An 18,499-nucleotide genomic window follows, 5' to 3' on the forward strand; every position below is an offset into this window, starting at 1 on the left:
AGGTAACGCTATATTTAATACTGTTCTCTCATTAGTCACTAAAAACATCGCTGGCTGTAAATCTTCTGTTTCTTTTTGACAAATGAAAGGCTATCTTGCTTATCTTACTTTTTTCCAAGGGGCTGCTTCGCAGAAGTAGTTATCTGTCTTGTCAGCTGCCATTTAATTATTCTATCTGTGAACAAACATAAAATAGATCATGAATGTGCTACCATACAAAGAGTTCAACCTTCCAGCTAAGGTTAACAACTAAATTTCATAGGATGGTTTACAAGCAGGGTTGTGGTAGAAAGAAAAACATTCTTTGATCCATCTGCTTGCAGAATTCATAGTTAAAAAGTAAATGGGGTAAACGGCATGGAACTTAATTGTGCTTTTCAATGTTTGACTGCATTGATGCAGTGAATGAAATCCGTGATGATTTTTATGTGAAATACTGTTTGGACCACTGGTAAAGTGACCTCACTTTCTGCTCTGTGGTGTTCTGTAGCATCCTTTGGTACTTCTGCTGCCTGCTTTGTGGTGTTGTCTAACATTAACATAGTACGTCAAAGAGATTTAGGCACATTAGACAGTAGAGTCTTGTTCAGTTTTATCTGTAGCATTTGAAATTGGTAACTTAACCTACAAATCATTATGGATCTTTACTCTAAACTCTAAGGAGAATCAATGTGCAGATATGTCCTGGTTTGGCCAAATAGACAAGAATACAAAGCCACTTTGTTCTTCATTGTGAAATGTCTAACAAAATACCTTTTCTTTTTCTTACTGTTTTAGCATCTGTTTCCTCATTTTATTTTCTAGACTGCTATAGAAGTACTATATGTCTGTTGGTGTTGCTCAACCTTTCATGGCTGTGGAGTACAATACTGGGGTTTAAAGAACTCTGTTCAAACTTATGCCTCCAGTGCTCAACTCTTTGATGAATTTGGACTTCCATTTCATTAACAACATTATCCTAGAGAGCAGAGAAGTTCCGTAGAGTGTGCTGAACTAATAAGCATAGCCAAGCTCTGCAGGAACACCTGACCATTGAGTAGAAAGCTTGAAATTTGGTTGCATCTCATTGGAAAAAAAAATAATTACAATTTCTTAAATCTTTATCTCAGAATGTGAAAAAGAGGTCTTAGTACTCTAGAGTCCAGTCTGTCTCTTTGGAACAGTGCATTTCAGGATACTTGTATTTATATAGAAATAAATACTGTAGTCCTTCTGTGAAAACATTGGCTGTTTATATTCTTGCAGAAGAACCTGGCAGACTTCAGTTTCATGCCCTGTGCAATTGCACAAATTCAGTAAGTTTGCTACTGGAAGTATGTCCCATTTTTCTACTTCTCCACAGCTGCTGACGTTGCTGGTTGTATGACTGTTTTATAAACTGAAGATCAGATTCTGCACAGTACGGTAGAGGATGCACTTCAGTAGCTTGTGGCTGTAAATGTGGCAGTCAGCAATTGTCTCTGTCTTCCTGGTCATGTAAATGAACCAATAAACTGCGATGGATCTGATAGTAATAGAAATAGACTGGATAGACTGAAGTGAGATACAGCAGCACTTTGCATAGCTGATACTGACTATGTTATCTGTGAATATGGCTGCTGATGAGTTCAGGGATGTTATTAACTTCAGTTGTTCAATCATAATATTTAAAGGCTGAAAAAAATGACAAACAGCCATTTTTTAGGATTTGAGTCTCTGAGATTTATCCTGCAAGCCTGAAATGAAAAATTATAAAGCATTACAAAAAAAAAAAGGCAAAACCTTAAGGCTTTTCTCTCTGCCTCATCACAAAAAAGCAACCCTGAGCTGTAGAATTGACAGCAATGGGAGATGCTGAGAATGTGCGGGTATAACAACTTGGAAAGAAAAATTTATTACAGGAAGTTGGAGAAGCTTGAAAGGCTTGGCCAGGGTGGTTTCCCCAGCCAACCTTCCTTCTGAGAACGGAACCGCAGTATGGTATGTGGTAACACTTTTACACATTAGTTTGAAGGAGCTTTGTGGTCTGTCACGTTCGTCACTGAATCTTCCTTTACCAAAAATGTTTACTATTGGCTCTTCCTTCTGGAAGTGCACATCTTGTCTGAAATTTAATAGCAGAATTATCTGCTGAATTCGACATCATATTTCAAATCTGCCCAACTAATCTCTTAAAATTCTGACTGTCTAAACTGTTAGCACTCAGGAACTTGTGCAGGAAATCTGCTGCTTTTCAAATGTGGATTTAGCTAATTTTTAAGTCAATAGGTGCAGTCCCTTGTGCCTTGTGCAGTCCCAGTTCAACTTTGGGCCTACTTGTTTGCTATGATCTGATCTTCATAATTTGGTTTAGTCTGGTTTTAAGTTAATACTGTTTCCCAGCATTGTTTCAAGCACTGGATTAGTGAAATCAATTGAAATTATCATCTCCAAAGTGGTGTAGGGTTCACCTTTTAGTGGTAAAGTAATGCATTTAAAATATATATCCATGAAGGGAGGCCTGTCTTGTGTTTTTGTGTTGATCAAAAATGTACATTTGTATTATGAATCACTGAGTTGATGTGCTTACAGTGACTGTTCACTTCTGTTCACTACACAGTTGTTTTTTTTTTTTATAACACTGCTATTTGAATTGTGAATGTTGACTCATAACTGCCTAAATCCAGTCATGAAATATACTTGTATTGCATCCTCAGCACGGAAAGTGATACAAAGCCACAGTTTTCACAGGTTTTACATATACAATTTCACTAGTGACTATAGGTGAATAGTAATATACTGTGCATCTTTTTACCCTACACTGTGTGTTTTGTAGTGGTTTTTACTGTACACTTACATGCTTTAGTGTTTTTGAAAAACCCTTTTTTCTAAATCACTGTTTCCTGCCTGGTCTTTGGTGATAAGGTCTGCTTTCTGATTGAGGGTTACCTCTTGAAATACAACTTTTCAATCTGCTATAGGCAGTATACACAGATGTATATGTATCTTTGTATGCGTACTTCTGTCATGGGGGAAAATAACTTGTGAAACTTACTTCAAATGCAAACTCTACCAAGTTTATTTGAACCCTCATATGATGTCACTGGGAAAAGCTTTGTCAGGTAGATAATTAAGTTTAATGTATGCAGTAGTGGCTAACTTGGTCTCTTGAATCATAGTTCTTGCTTCTTCAGCTTATGTCTTGGAAGCATGCCTGGGAGGCACATTCCAATTCCATTTTCTAAGCTTAAAAAAACCCCTAAAACTAGGCATTTTCTGCACCTATTTAGCTCTGCTAATGTTATTCAGCCATGGGTGCCATAAATAGAATACAGACCATCTTTCTTCCATGCCACATATTTACTTATTCTCACATATAAAATGAACAAGTTTGTATAGAATTCATACATTTTCCTTACGCCTCTTGCGGCTTCTTCTGTATTGTTTATTAATGCCCACCTTTCTGAGAACTTTGACCTTTCAAATTTCTGAATTAAAAGAAAATTATTGTTGCGTCATATAAAAACAACAGATATATTACCCCCTTCCCCTCCCGCCCCCCTGATTCTGGACCTTAAGTCGTATGACTTGGATCATATGTATTGCCTTTCTGAACCATCAGAAGTCTTTAAAGTTTGGTCCGTAGAGGCTAAGAACAGCCTTCTTGGACTGTCATGGTTTGGGGAGCAGGGACTTTGCCATAAGTATGGCAGAATCTGTATCCTGCTGCAGTGAGTTATGAGGAATGCATTCCAAACAACATTTAGGCAAGCTTCCAGCTGTTGAAAAACAGGAAATACAGGACTTTACACTGTAGTATAATGCAACTCCTTCCCTCCTGCATCCCTCCCCTAGAACAAAAAGGCCTTTCATCCTTTTTAGAATTTGTAGTAATTCTCTTCAAGATTAAGATACCTTTTACTGTAGAAATTGGCTTTTACTGATGGATGATTACATGTGTGCTCCAAATAACTTTCAGTAACTCCTTGAATTTTCCTTGTTTTCCTGGGAAGAAAAAAAAAAGTGTATCTAGTGCTGTGGTTGTAAAGTAAGTTTTTTCTTATTAACATTGGATGCCCTGGGGAAACAAAACAGTCTTAATTTGCCTCCGCAGAAACGTTGTGATACTACAATATATTTCTTATGTGAAAGCACATTTTACATGATGTGCATCTATATTGAGGATATACGGTGGTGTGAGGTAAACGTTTATGAGCAGGAACTTGGTATTGATTGATTGTTCACAAGTGCTGAACTCAGGAATGAGATCCAGAAGTTATCTGAAAATATTATGATAAATAAACACTTGAAAAATATAATATTTTACACAATATTTCAGAAATATGTAGGAATATTTTAAAGTTTGGGTGTGTGGTTTTTTTTTTTCTTTTTAAGATGTCAAAAATGAAAAAATACGGGGCAGGGGGAAGTATATTTAGTTACAGGGGTGAAATCACCAGACCGCAAAGCCTATTCTCTGATCTGTATATAAAGGGCTTAGAAGAAAGTGCCATAAGAAATTAAGAACCAAAGCCCTAGATAACTAGCCCTGACTGTTACGCCACTGACTTTGGAAATTCCAGTATTTTTGCATGTTGAATAAGGGTCTTTGCCTCCAAACTGAGTCTTGTATCTTCTGGGTGCCAGTTTTACCAAACTTGGATGTGGGTAGGAGGAGGAAATGTTTGACTTTTGGGTTCGTAAATAAATTAAGGAGCTACTCTAGGTTTTGATGTGTAAGTTTTAGGGAGACATAATAACAATTCAGAGAATTCGGGGTAAGCAGCCAAATGCATTCAGTAGCATATTACATGTCTGCATTTGGTGACAGTGAAGATGCAGACATGTAATTTTTGATTAGCATTGTTAAGTATTAAAAACTGCACACAATTTAAATTGCTGAAGATACTGTATTAGCATTACCTTTTGTAGTGTACAGTGAAGTGATATTAGATGTATGTCTATATAGATTCAAATATTGGGATTTAATGAAAGGCTTATCCCTGTACCTGAAGAATGTTTAGAGGACTGAGTGCTCTTATGTTTAATACTTCCTTTGTGATACATGACATACTGTCCTGGGTTCAGCTGGGGTAGAGTTAATTTTCTTCCTAGTAGCTAGTATAGTGCTGTGTTTTGGATTTTAGTATGAGAATAATATTGATAACACACTGATGTTTTAATTGTTGCTAAGTAATGTTTACACTAGTCAAGGACTTTTCAGCTTCCCATGCTCTGCCGGGTGCACAAGAAGCTGGGAGGGGGCACAGCCAAGGTAGTTGACCCAAACTGACCAAAGGACTATTCCATACCATGTGGCGTCATGCTCAGTATAGAAACTGGGGGAAGTTGGCCGGGGACTGGCTGGGCGTTGGTTGGCAGGTGGTGAGCGGTTGCATCACTTGTGGTTTTTTTTTTTTTTTTTTTCCCTGGGTTTTGTTCCCCTCTCACTCTTGTTTTTTTCCTTCTCGCTACAATTTTTTGTTTGTTTGTTTGTTCCAATTATCAAACTGTTCTTATCTCAACCCACAAGTTTTCTTTCTTTTGCTTTTCCGATTCTCTCCCCCATCCCACTGCGGGGGGAGGGTGAGCGAGCGGCTGTGTGGTACTTAATTGCCGACTGGGGCTAAACCACAACACATACTACTATGATGATAGTGATTCTATATATGTTCAGTAACTGGATATTACTGTAGTATGAGCACTTAACTTTGGTATTTATAGCACTAGTCTATGGACTGTCTCTGCCTGATGTCTTTATGTCCCAGCAACGTCACAACACCCCCAGGAGAAGCTTACTACTAGGAGCACCCCTTATACTTTTCCCCATGTCAAAATAATGTAATACTCTGTTGGTATTATTCTTCATTGATTCAGTCATTCACTTTGTTTTCTGTTCTTTTGTACTATTGGCTTCCTTTCTTTGTATCTTCTGCTTTTAGTCAGTGTATGGTTCTTAACTGATAAGTTTTCTCTGTGTTGTTGACTTTTAATTCCTTTAAATACTGTTAATTGAAGGATTGATAGAGGACTTCATAGACTAAGTGAAATTTTATGGTTAAGTGTCTTGCATTCAGATTTTAGTAAACAGATCCTGGTAGTAATGCCGGGACCTAACAATTAGATTTATGGAGGTTCTGTTTATATTGACTTTCATTTAAAATTTGAAGATGACTAGTATCCTACTGAAGATAGTATCACTGTATGTGCCATGGCTTTAATAATATTCTCTAATGCTTTTGGGGGATAACTTGAAATCATTGTTCATGTCCACAGGTAAGACATTCTTTGTCTTGCAGCCTCCCTTTTTTTGCATCTTCCCTTTGGAGGAGAAATTGGAGAGGAGTCAGAAGTGAGAGTATTAGTTTAGTATCTGATAGTATTTAAAGTTGTAGTATTTTCTGGGAAGTGGGGAGGATTTATATGTATGCCAAAACCCATCTGTGTTAGCCTGTGAAGGCAGCAGCTAAATCCTGTGCTGCATCCAGTGTATCTTGTGAAATTTTATTCTATTTGGATAACATGTTCTTCTGTGGGGAGGAGGAGGACGAACTTTATCTTTGACCTAATTTTCTGCGAGATGAAAATATAGGTCAATGGGACTATAAGGATAAGGCCAAAAGTCCTACAGTCCTGTATATCAAGACTAAAGCTGTCATAGGCAAACATTTTGTAAGATTGTGTTTTAATATGACTCTCTTTCAGTATCTGATGACTAGGAAACAGTTTGGCATGTTGGCCACCTGACAGTAGATATTGCTGATAATCGGTACTTTTAGTAAGATCAATAAATACTATTATTACAGAGATCTGCAGATATCTTATTTTCTAAATATTTTAAACCCATATTGGTATACCCATATAAAATCTTGGAGAGTAACAAAAATTGTATTGATTAAACTACTAAGGAAGTAGAGAAAGTTTTTCAAAATATGTTCAGAATAGTAGTTCTTGATTACTTTATTCTTTGCAGTTGTAGAAAACAGCCACTGAGTAGGCTCTGTCTCCTTTCAATGTTTTTACACTATGATGAACAACAAACTTCTCAACAAATCTTGAAAGAATGTCACTCAGGTTTTTTTTTTTTAGTGAACGTTGCTACTCTGAACTAAATTGCAATAATGTAGAAATATTGTGTATTTGAACTGTAATAACTTGCAAGTTAATATTTGTCACTTTCTGTACAGATGGTTCTGACTCCAGAGATAAGCCAAAGCTCTATCGTCTACAATTAAGTGTCACTGAGGTTGGAACTGAAAAATTTGATGACAATTCCATTCAGGTATGGAAAAAAGCAGACTTAGATGACAGAACTGATCCAATCTCTGGTCACTTATGTGTAATTGTCAAAACTAGTAAAATATTCTGTGAATACCCTTCAAAGCTAAAAGGGTAAAATATTCCTGCAATTCTATGTTAATGGTCATAACTGTGATTTATTTTATTTCCTTTCTCATGCTCTAAGAAGAAAGTAAGGGTTTCATTATTTAAAATGAGGTATTCTTTTTTTGTCACTGGATCAAATGATACCTATCAGTGTTATCATAACTGCTTAATGGCTTTCAAGTCCTAGTCTCAACCACTTTGACTGAGGTAGGATTTCTTAAATGTATAAAACAAGCATAGTTGTATGAAGTTTATGCCAGGGAGTCTCTTATAACACCCTGGGTCCACATCAGTGCAGTTAGTTGACTTGTAAATACTTGCATTGTGAGATTTCACATCAAAACAGCAAGTGGAAGAAGGCAGTTCTGAACAGCATATGACCAAAAAAGTGAAAAACTTTTTTCATTAAGGGATTTCTGCTGCACATTTTAGTTAAACGTGTGTTTTATTATCTCTGTTGCAAGGAAAATTGAAGTGAAACTCAACTGATTTTAGTACCACTCATCTGTGTTAAATTCATAAGCAAGCAAAGTTAAGTTACTAGTCTGTAAATAGGGTAGGCTGCAGCTCAGTCTTTTTGTTTTAATTTCAGATGCTGTATAATTTAGTTTATTCCATGTTAATTAATCCTATTTCCAGTTATTTGGTCCAGGAATTCAGCCTCATCATTGTGACCTCACTAATATGGATGGAGTTGTTACTGTAACCCCAAGAAGCATTGATGCTGAAACCTATGTGGAAGGTCAGCGTATTTCAGAAACCACTATGCTGCAAAGTGGAATGAAGGTTCAGTTTGGGTCATCTCATGTATTTAAGTTTGTGGATCCCACTCAGGACCATATTATTCCTAAAAGACCTATTGATGCAAGTCTTATGGTCAAAGGTCCAAGGCACAAAACTGGGTGAGTAAAATGTATTTTCTTCCCACAGGTGAAGGGGGGAGCCTTGGAAAAAATAGAGAATGAGAGCATTATAAATGGCCTGTGACTAGAGTATGACTTTAAATGAGTTCTGAGTAGCTGCTTTTAAGTGTTAAATATAAAATAACTTTTAATACTTGAGCTCCACCTTGTGATTTTTTTTAGGATTAGCAAGTGTCTTTTTCATTATGAAGTATTCAGACAAGTTTTACTGATGCTCACTTCTGTGTTTAAAAACAGTGGAATGCCTTATTTTTAACATATTTCAAAGTTCATCCAACCTCCAGGAAAAGTGAAGAATTCGCTGAATGTTTTCAGAGAGCCTGGTTTTTGTTTTTTTCTCAGATAGTAACTTAAAATTCCACTGGAAGGATTTGGAAATTAAGTAGGGTAGTCATGAAATGAGACTGTCAAGATAGGGAACTAAATGTCTCAATATAGCAGCCACTTTTTACAGTGAGATTACTTCTAGTTTCTGTGCTGCAAGGACTAACAGTCCAGAAGTCCATCCTATTGTTTCTCTGTATATTCATATTTTTGATAGGTGCATAATAAAAATACTGATTATAGATTTAGTGACTTGTGGGGCTCAGGTATTCTGTTCACTGGCTATAGAAATATTCAGGAGAAACAATTGTAAAATCAGACTGTATAGCATGGAAAAAAATAACATCATATCTTCCATCCTCTTTGGGTCCAAATGAGGCTACTATTGTAGTATACTGTGGTTTAGAAAAGAAACAAATTGGCTTGGAGATGAATGAGAGAAAGATACCTAGGAAAAGAGGCTCTTTTGGCTAATCTGCTGAGTTAATATAGATGTGTACTTTAACCATTATTATTTTTTCTCCACTTTATTTTAATGTGGAAGTACACTGTGTGCTTGTTGTAGGACCTGTCTGCAGGAAGACCTCCAGCTCTTTAGCTGTTATGTAATATTTCTTCTTAAATCTTGAGTTCATTCTACATCTAGCCTGCAGATCAATAAACAAATGCTCTCACAGGTTTACAGAGTCAACTGCAAAGCACTGTACTACTGCAGAGCTTTACCTGGACAGCAAAATCTCTGGCAAAGGGCTACTGCAGCTTGAACAATCAAATATTTTTTAAATCTTTAGAATAAGCAGATAATAAAATGCATTACTATTATTTATGAATTATTTACATTATGAAGATTGTTGTATGTTTAGTACTGAAGAGCTGAGCAAAAAATTGTACCGTCTACTACAGTGAATACAATACCTTGAACATATTTTTATGTGTTTTTATATTATTTATGTTTATGTGTATTTATATTTTCTCACATGACTGGGGAAAAAAGTAACTAAGAATCTGTTTTTCCAAAGGAAATAATCTGTATAAATATTTGTAGTCTTTTTATATAAAGAATTGATAGTATTTTTAAAAAGTGAGTATCAACTGGACTCATGGTATACCTCTTGAATTTTAATTTACTAATTTTAGCTACTCTGTTCTTTGTTTGTTAAATGTTTAACTATAATTTCTAAAAAGTATTTGAAATGTTATCTTGCCTTTAGAGCTGTTCAGGAAACCACATTTGATCTGGAGGGAGATGTTCACAGCGGAACAGCATTACCAGCAAGCAAGGTATTATATTTTGACTAAATTAGCAATAAATAATCAAAGATCATGTGTAAGTTAGGTCAAAATTATAACATCAGTAGTATTTGGTAAAGTGCGTCGGGTTCATCATTCTCCCCAGCCATTTCCTGTTGTGGGTGGGCTTGGGTATCATGTGCATTATTGTTAAAAAAAAGAAAACAATTTCTTTTTTTTCCACAAAACTGTTATGTTTAAGTTTGTATTAGCATTTGGCATGCATTCTCTGCCAAGAATAGTAACTTTTTTTAGAAAGGGAAATTCTCAAGCCTGGAATAGTTTCTCCCCAAACTGACCTATTGAAGGCAGATTACATGCAGGTAGAGATTCATATTGGAAATGATACAACTTTACCTCATGTACGTAGCATATGACTATTGTCATCTGCGATAGGGTAAATAAATGTTTTATATAAACTGTGAAAGGGTGTTCAATTTTAATTTAACTAGGCTTTTAAAATTTAATGGATGTGACTTTTGACTTCAATAGAGCTCCTGTACACACATTGACTAAACAGTCTCTGCAGTCATAGTTGTAAACATTTTATGAGGTGATAATCTTTTCTTGCTTTCTTTCTGCACTGTCTTTCTGTTAATAAATTCTGTGCCAGAGTTGCATTTTCCAAGAGGAAACAAATAGAGTAAAATGACACAATGGTTAATGCCTTTCTTGGTGCTATGATTGCATGTCTCAGATGAAATGAGGGAATGAATTATTTCAGCAGTATGAAATGTAGTAGTCCTCCCAGAACTGCATTTCCTTTTATGTTTTATTACTACTATTACCAAATTTAAGTACTTGTAAAGAAATTTAGTGATATTGGTGTGGCAGCGTAGGTATTAATAATACTCTGATAGCTTTTGAATATATTGGTTAGTATTAAATTTTTTTTTTTTGCCACAGACTTCCGATTCAGGTTTTTTCCTTTCTTTGTAGCTTTGTTTGTGACAATGCTTTCTTTTATCTTGGATGCATTCTTTACCTCTGATAGGAATTTATTTAGTGACATTTTAGAAGGGGAAAAAAGAAAAGAAACTTTGTAAACTATTAAAATGCCTCAGAATTGCTCAGAATTGGAGTTTCCGACATTATTATATAGCATACCTCATATTCTTTTCAGACTCGTTAGAAAATACTTTTAGTGGATCTAGGGAAGCTTGGGAAAATTTAAATTCTTTTTTTTTGAGTTGTACTGTTTGTGCATCACATCTTATTAAATCGCTGGTGAATCACTTGTTTTCTAGCAGTTGCTCTTATGAGTTTGCTGTTGTATTTGGAAAAGGGGTAACAATAACTTTCATTAAAGTTCTCTGAGACCTGGTGATGAAAAGTGATTAATGGATTGGCATGTCAGTACTGAAAAAACTATTTTGTTCAAACTTTTGTTTTGAGATGCACTCTCTGGTAGGTTTTCTTGTGACAAAGCAAATTATTTAGTCCTAGAAATTTCTTAGGAAATGTGGAAACACTTCATATTTTACTGATGTTTATACTGAAAAATAATTGCTACATATTTTGCCGCTTAAAGCAGCATGTTTTTCCCCTTCCTGATAGGGTTTGATGTAATTGGAAATCATAAATGAAAAGCTTCCTATTAAGGAGCTTGTGACACTGAAAGAAGACGAACAAAATTGTACATAAATTGCATAGTTTGAATTGCCACTTCTTGTCTTGGAAAATTGTGTACTGTCTAACAGATCAGACTTTCCTTAAGAACAGGATAAATTACAGCATGGATCAATAATGTAAGCACTTGGAGCTATTGCAGAAGTAGGGTAGGGGAGCATAGCCAGTTTTAAATCTGTTAATATGTTTAACTTTGTCTCTTAACTAAAGTTTTCATTAACAATTAATTCTTAGTTTGTATTGATAACTATGCAACTTTTAAATAAAGACATTTGAAATTTTCATTGTATGTTCTTGCAATGCATTAACACATAGCTGCTCCTAGCTGGCTGTTGTCGTCTTTTGACTTGCAAGTGTGCTCTTGGGTGCTTCGTTGTGGTGAAAACACCTGCTGAGCTGCTGGATTCTGTGCTCTTCTGTTTTCCCATCTCTTTTCAAGCCTCAAATTGAATCTTCATTTTAATAGTGCCAAGCACAAATACTGGCTAATCCAATGTTTGCATGCTAAGCACCTGTCCTGCTGTTTTGAATTAGAGCACCAGCAGGCTTGATGGTGACAGGACATCATCAGCATCGAGCACAGCTGAACGAGGAATGGTGAAGCCAATGATTAGAATAGAACAGCAGCAAGATTACCGCAGACAGGAAAGCAGGTAGGAAATGTGTAATCCATTACTTCTCATAATGGAAAAAGCTGGATACATTTTTCTGATAGATCAAGCAGTGTGTTTAAAAAATCTTAACCTACCTGAATTTCCTTAAGGAAAATGAGATTTCCTTTGAGACCGTGCTCCAAATAAAACCCAGGATTAACAACCAAAGCAAAAGCTTCAGAATAGTAAAAAAAAAAATTACTCCTTTGCTTCAATATTCTGTTATTTGTAGTTCTCTTTTTGTAAAGCCAAGCTGATAGTCATGTCACACGATTGTTGATTTGTGGTTAGGCATGTCGTATGAAATGCCTTCAATAACAAAAGCACAATTATTTGAAATTTTAATTCGTCAGTGGCAAGATGATGTGATTTACTCTGGAGAGGGAAATAACCAGGTCATTCTTATTTCTACAGTAGTGGTGTTGGCATTTTAGCTACCTCTGAATACTTGTCTTGTAAAGTTATGTAATTTATAAATACATACAACACCTGCTTCTTGATTTTTTTGCTTTTATGATATAGTGGCTGTTATTAGGTAGGTGAATGCTATCCCATTTTGCTCATAGGCCCTTTTTTCAGGTACAGAATGATACTTTTCATGCTCTGCATATTCAGTTTGTTTCCAAAGCCATAGTGGAAAACACTGACTTCAAATCATATGCCATTTTCTTGCTATTCAGTCTCCATGTATTCATAGCACCTTGTTCAAATTCAGTTTGTGCCCATTCAAAAGGACTCAAGTCATTGTTAGACAATGTCTTTTAATTATTAGCATTGCTTCAAAAATTGTCTCTATTTTCTATCATAAATAGAGAAAACCTGATGGGATGCATCCAAAGATGCTGGGAGTTGGCTGACATCATTGCAAAGCCACTGCCTCATCTTTGAAAGGTCACAGAGATCAGAGGTCCTGAATGACTGGAAAAGGGCAAATACTACACCCATCTACAGAAAAGACAAAGTGGAAGATCCAGAAAATACAGACCAGTCAGCATTAATTCAGGCCCTGGGAAAATTGTAGAACAAGTCCTCGTAGAAGCTATTTCAAGGCACATAAAGGACAAGAAAGTGGTTAAGAAAAGACAGCATGGCTTTATTAAGGATAAATCATGCTTGACCAACCTGTCTGGCTTCCATGATGAAACAACTTGCATAGTTAATAAGGGGAGAGCTCTGGGCATCATATCATCTACCTGATTTTAGCAAGACAGTGTCACAATCTCCCAGAACATCCTTGTTGATAAGATATGGTCTGCATTGGTGGACCACAAGATGGGTGGAAAACTGTCTAAACTGCCAGGCTGAAAGGGTGATGGTTAATGGCTCAAAGTTGAACTTGGCAGCTGGTTGTGAGTTGAGTTTCTCAAGGTCAATATTGGACCTGATGCTACTCAGTAACTGTATAAACAATCTGGGTGACAGGATTGAATGCATCATCACCAAGTTTGTGGGTAGTACCAGACTTGGGGGACAGCAAATAAGCCACAAAGAAGAGCCACTGTTCAGAGAGACCTATGCCACAAGAATTGCATAAAGTTTAACAAAACTAAATGTGAAGTCCTGAACGTGAGACAGAAAATGCCAAGAGCAACGTAGGCTGAAGTCTGGCTGTTTGGATTGTAGCTCTGCTGAAAAGAACCTGGGGTCCTAGTGTACAGCAAGCTAAACTTCAGTCAGCGGTGTATCCTTGCAGCAGTGAAGGCAAACTGTGTCCTGGGTTGCATCAGCAAGAACACAGCCAGCAGATCAAGGGATGTGATTATCCCACTTTACTTGGCTTTTGTTAGGCCACACATGGAGTACTGTGTCCAGTTTTGGTGCCCCCAGTTCAAGAGACAGATTTAAAAACTGGCACTAGTTCTGTGAAGAGACATCTGCACCAAGATGATTAGAGGATTAAAGAACTCGATATATGAAGAAAGGTTGAAGGGTTTGGGTTTTTCAGTCTAGAAAGAAAGTGGATCCAATCACAATCTTCCAATACCTAAAAGAGAGAGGCTAGAGAGAAGATGGAGGTGCTGTCATCACAAGGATGCTGGTTGACAGGTGAAGAGGCAATGAGCAGAAGTTGCTTCGGGGGAAAATTATCTGGCTGTAGGGAGTGGGGGGGAGGAATCTTCAGTGTGAGACCAGGTGAACATTGGGGTATGTGGCCCAGAGAACTGGTAGAATCTCCCTCACTGGAAATTTTCAAAATTCTGCTTGACAAGGCTCTGGATAACCCTGGATAAAGCTCTGCTTTCAATGGAAGGTTGGAGCACATGATCTCTAGAGGTCCCTGTCAACTTAGGCTTTTGTGCGATTGTTTTTTCTCTGGAGTCCAATGGCTTGGTCAGTTCTGATAAAAAGAACATATTTATGAAAAGAATGACTGGGTACCTAGGGTTGGAATTACATAGCCTTGATAAGAGAAGGCTCAGGGCAGATCTAATCAATGTGTGTAAATACCTGATGGGAGAAACTTCTTTACTGTGAGAGTGATTGAACACTGGAACAGATTGCCAGAGAGGGTGTGGAGTCTCCAACCTTGGAGATACTAAAAACCTGGATGGGCAAGGTCATGAGCAACTTGCTCTGGTTGACCCTGTTTTGAGCAGGAAAGTTGGACCAGATGATCTCCAGAGGTCCCTTCACACCTCAGCAATTCTGTGATTCTGTGAAAATAATTTTTTTCAAATCTTAAGAAAAATACAGGATTGTATTGCTGCCTACATAAATCATCTTTTAAATTTAGATGAACTGCTATGATGAATGGATGAAAGGTAAGGTAAATGTGCTGCAGGGTTAAAAAGTGCAGTGATTCAAGTTGTAAAGCTCCTAGCATGAAGCTTCTAGTACCTTTAGGTGGATTTATTATTCACTAGACAGAAAACAGAGTTCAGAGATGTGAGTGGTAGAAAAAAAAGGGCAGAAAACTGTGCTTTCACCTGAACTGAATTCCTGATGTTCTAGTGTTTTGTAGCAGGGACATATTTTAAATGCTTTCATTGAAGTTACAGTAGAATACAACTCAGTTCTACTCTGCACTCTCTTGTTAGAGCGCCTGGGCATCTTGAGTGTCTTTTTCAGAACTGTTTTTGTTAAGGTTGCTGAAGATTTAACTCCTTCTTGTTGAATTACTAGTGTTTTTAACCGTAATTTTCCTCTCTCATAAAAGATCAACAGAACTTCTTTGTGAACTTTTTATAGCCTGTCAGAAGTTCTTGAGGCTTCTGCTGCTAATATTTCTTGAGTTTCAGCTGTGCATTTGTTTGTGTAGGAAGATGATTAAATTTCTGTATTTCTGCCTTTCAGCAAGAGCACTTGTTATAAAGAGGATTATCTTGTGTTATAGTTGTATATTTCAAAAATACAGAGCTATCTGTTAGCTGCATCTTGGCTTTATTTTGTGTTGTTTTTTTTTTTTTTTTAAAAAAAAAACTTTTAAAATTCCTTCTGAAGACAATATGCATACTAGTCTTACTGTTACTATACACAGGGTTTGTTTTTTTTTTTTTTTTTTACTTTGGTACCTGTGTGCAGAAAATGTTTTTAGAGAGGCATCCAAATTACACTTAGGTTTGTGATAGCTACAACTGCAGAGATCTTTTTATCACCAGCGTTGACATTGCTGTTTTATTTCTGTGTATATCTTATATGTGTATGGTATGTGTTGTGTAATTACATTGAGAGTTATTTATCTAAATACAGCATTTCTGTCACATGCTCTTTCTCAGATATATTCACTGTATTGAGATTAACAAATCAGTAAAGTCAGGCTGTCAGATTACAAAATGCCAGGCAATGAGTTGCTCAAGTAAACTGAATTTTTCCTCTTTGTGGATGTATTTTGTGAATCTTTAGTTGGGCTTCCTCTGGGATACCCTGGTCTCATTTTGTGAACTGCAAAGACAGTAATCATGGAGTGAAGTAACTGCTATGCTAGTTTGAAAAACCAAAAAATCTTCACTGAGCAGTTCCAGGTTCCTGTTACTGTACAACTAGGCCATCTCTGTACCAAGTGTCCTTGTTTGTTCTTTTTGTGTGTGTTCATCACTGCTGTTCAAAGGTGAATAATAAGGCAAATAAGACTTTCTTCCAATCACTCACTGAATGGGTTGAAGACCAAAGATTAGAACTTGGCTGCCTTATTCTTTCATCTCTAGTCTCTAGAAGAAAAATAATTGAAATCTGGGAGTGTAATTCCAATTTACTTATTCGGTATGCTTGTTCTGATAAAAATGTGATTCTGTGAAATAAATGATGATGATTATTTAATTAAGGATTATGGTCATACATCCTCGTTAGATAACTGACTTCAGTAATCAGGAGCAAGCATATAATAAAAAAGAAAAAAAAATAAGTTTTTGCCTTGGATACCCTCCAGGAGTTCTTAAAACTGTGTTTGGTTGGAAATGAGAATAGTGATATATGAGTGGTGTTAATGCAATGCAGACACTTACCTGATTCCTAATTTTAACATGCCTTACAAAATTTATATGTAGGTAGTATAAATGCTGGCTAAAACAACCATAGGAGGACAGAGGATTTTTTTTTTTATGCAGTTTATCATAGACAATTAATCTAGGAGAATACAGAAATACCTGGAGAATGTATTATTGTTTTTAATGCAGTTTTAAAGTGTAATATTACATGACACTATGCTTAGAGAGGCAACTGATAATCAATATTTTATGGCCTTGCTAGACATACCCTAACTAGACTTTCAGACTGGTTTAGCTCAGAGAATTTCATCACCACAGAGAGGATTTTTCTATAAAAACAATAGCACAAAGACAATATATACTTAAAATGTATCCAGTAACAAAGCAGGTTGGCTAGCTGCTCTCATATCAGACACACACAGAGTTATTTTAACTTAAATTTCCAATTTGCAAAGCTTAGTTAGAGAGTATTTCTTTCGCGTGTGCTTAGGGAAGGCAGAAAATGGTACGTTAGTTGAAGGAAACTCATACTAAGTTAGCTAAAATAATTTACTTGCTGCATCTGTTCCTAGAGAAGTAATTTACAGGTAAAACTAAATTAACATTTTTAAAAGAAGTCTTTCCTCTTCCTACTTCATATTCATTTCTCTCTTAAAGCCAATTTCCAAAATTCTGGAAGCAATCTTGCGCTAATCCATCCTTTCTCATCTCTCGTGCTGCTTTCTCTCCCATTGGAGGGAAGACTGAAATCCTGTTCCTTCCTTTATGCTGAAAGGGATTACTATCTTTTTGCTCTAAAGAAAAGGAAATAAATCCTCAGTTGAAATCTGTCACTAGTTTACCAACCAGTTTGTTGAAACATTTTTTTGTCTTATTACCATTTCTGTAATGACAGATTAAAAATTTCTCTGCAGTTGTCACTATAGTTCTATTTTGATAATGCTCTGTGAGTATTAGTTATTCTTCTATGGAAGTAATTCATTTCTCAGTGAACACGATGCACTTTGAACAGTGTGGAGGTAGTGAGAAATTAGTTCATCTTAAATTTATAGCAATAAAAACAGAGGAAATGCTACAATTTACACACTGAGTGCTCTTCATAAAGAGAGCGTGCTGTCATATTTGAAATGTAGCTGAACTGGCAGAAATTTGTGGACATATTGTCGTGCTGTGCCTGCTGTTCCTTAACTTTCAGCTCCCCAGAACTTCATTTTGCTGAGCTCTTTTTATAATAAACCATTACCTGCATGGTATAACTGAGTTCTCTTTTGGTTTAATTTTTTGCGAGTTTAAAAACAAAAAAAACACCCACCAAAACCCAAAGATACCCTTAGTTTTTTGATTGAATATGCTAAAATTTAATCTTAAATCTTTCGACATCAGCCTTACAAGTTATCTTGTGGATTTTTACTACAGGAGATAGCTGAATAAAGGCCTTCAGTGTCCTATCTCTGGTTTGTGACATAAGTAAAAAAGGAGAATGAGGCTTATATAATCATATTACATTCCTTTGTCAAAGTTGCTGGGGAAAGTAGAAAGCTACCTATTGTGTTACATGTGGTTAAAAATGGCTATTGCATGCAGATGATGTTAAGCTTTTACCTATTTCCTAAAAATAGGTGCCTAACTAACAGAGAACAGCTCAATTAATGCTTTTGCTTAAGGGAGGAATGAAATCTGTGCTTAACCTTTTGTAGATGCCAGAAAAATGAATTTTCTGTTCATTTTCTCCTCTGTGAATTCTCTGATAGGTACTGATAAGAAAGAGCGCTGCAGTCAGTTTTAAGTGGGGACATAGTTCTGGGGCTCATGGAGTGACTGCTGTTTCTTAACATAGCATAGCAACAGCCAGGTGAGGGTTGGGGCTAGATTTTACCTCCTTTTCCTCCTTACTAGAAGAAAGGACAAATAA

General features: G+C 36.3%; 1 protein-coding gene across 14 annotated transcripts in view; it reads left to right on the top strand.

Annotated features, from left to right (window-relative positions):
* AFDN (afadin, adherens junction formation factor) overlaps positions 1–18,499 on the top strand; it is a 134,869-nt gene that overhangs the window by 53,305 nt on the left and 63,065 nt on the right. For all 14 annotated transcript variants that reach the window (XM_075495791.1, XM_075495788.1, XM_075495794.1 and 11 more), the window contains exons 9-12: positions 7,146–7,240; positions 7,984–8,246; positions 9,803–9,872; positions 12,045–12,163. In XM_075495791.1, the coding sequence (XP_075351906.1) occupies positions 7,146–7,240; positions 7,984–8,246; positions 9,803–9,872; positions 12,045–12,163 (547 nt within the window). The remainder of the gene's footprint in view (positions 1–7,145; positions 7,241–7,983; positions 8,247–9,802; positions 9,873–12,044; positions 12,164–18,499) is intronic.

The sequence above is a fragment of the Mycteria americana genome, chromosome 3 (genome assembly GCF_035582795.1).
Source record: "Mycteria americana isolate JAX WOST 10 ecotype Jacksonville Zoo and Gardens chromosome 3, USCA_MyAme_1.0, whole genome shotgun sequence".
Classification (NCBI taxonomy): domain Eukaryota; kingdom Metazoa; phylum Chordata; class Aves; order Ciconiiformes; family Ciconiidae; genus Mycteria; species Mycteria americana.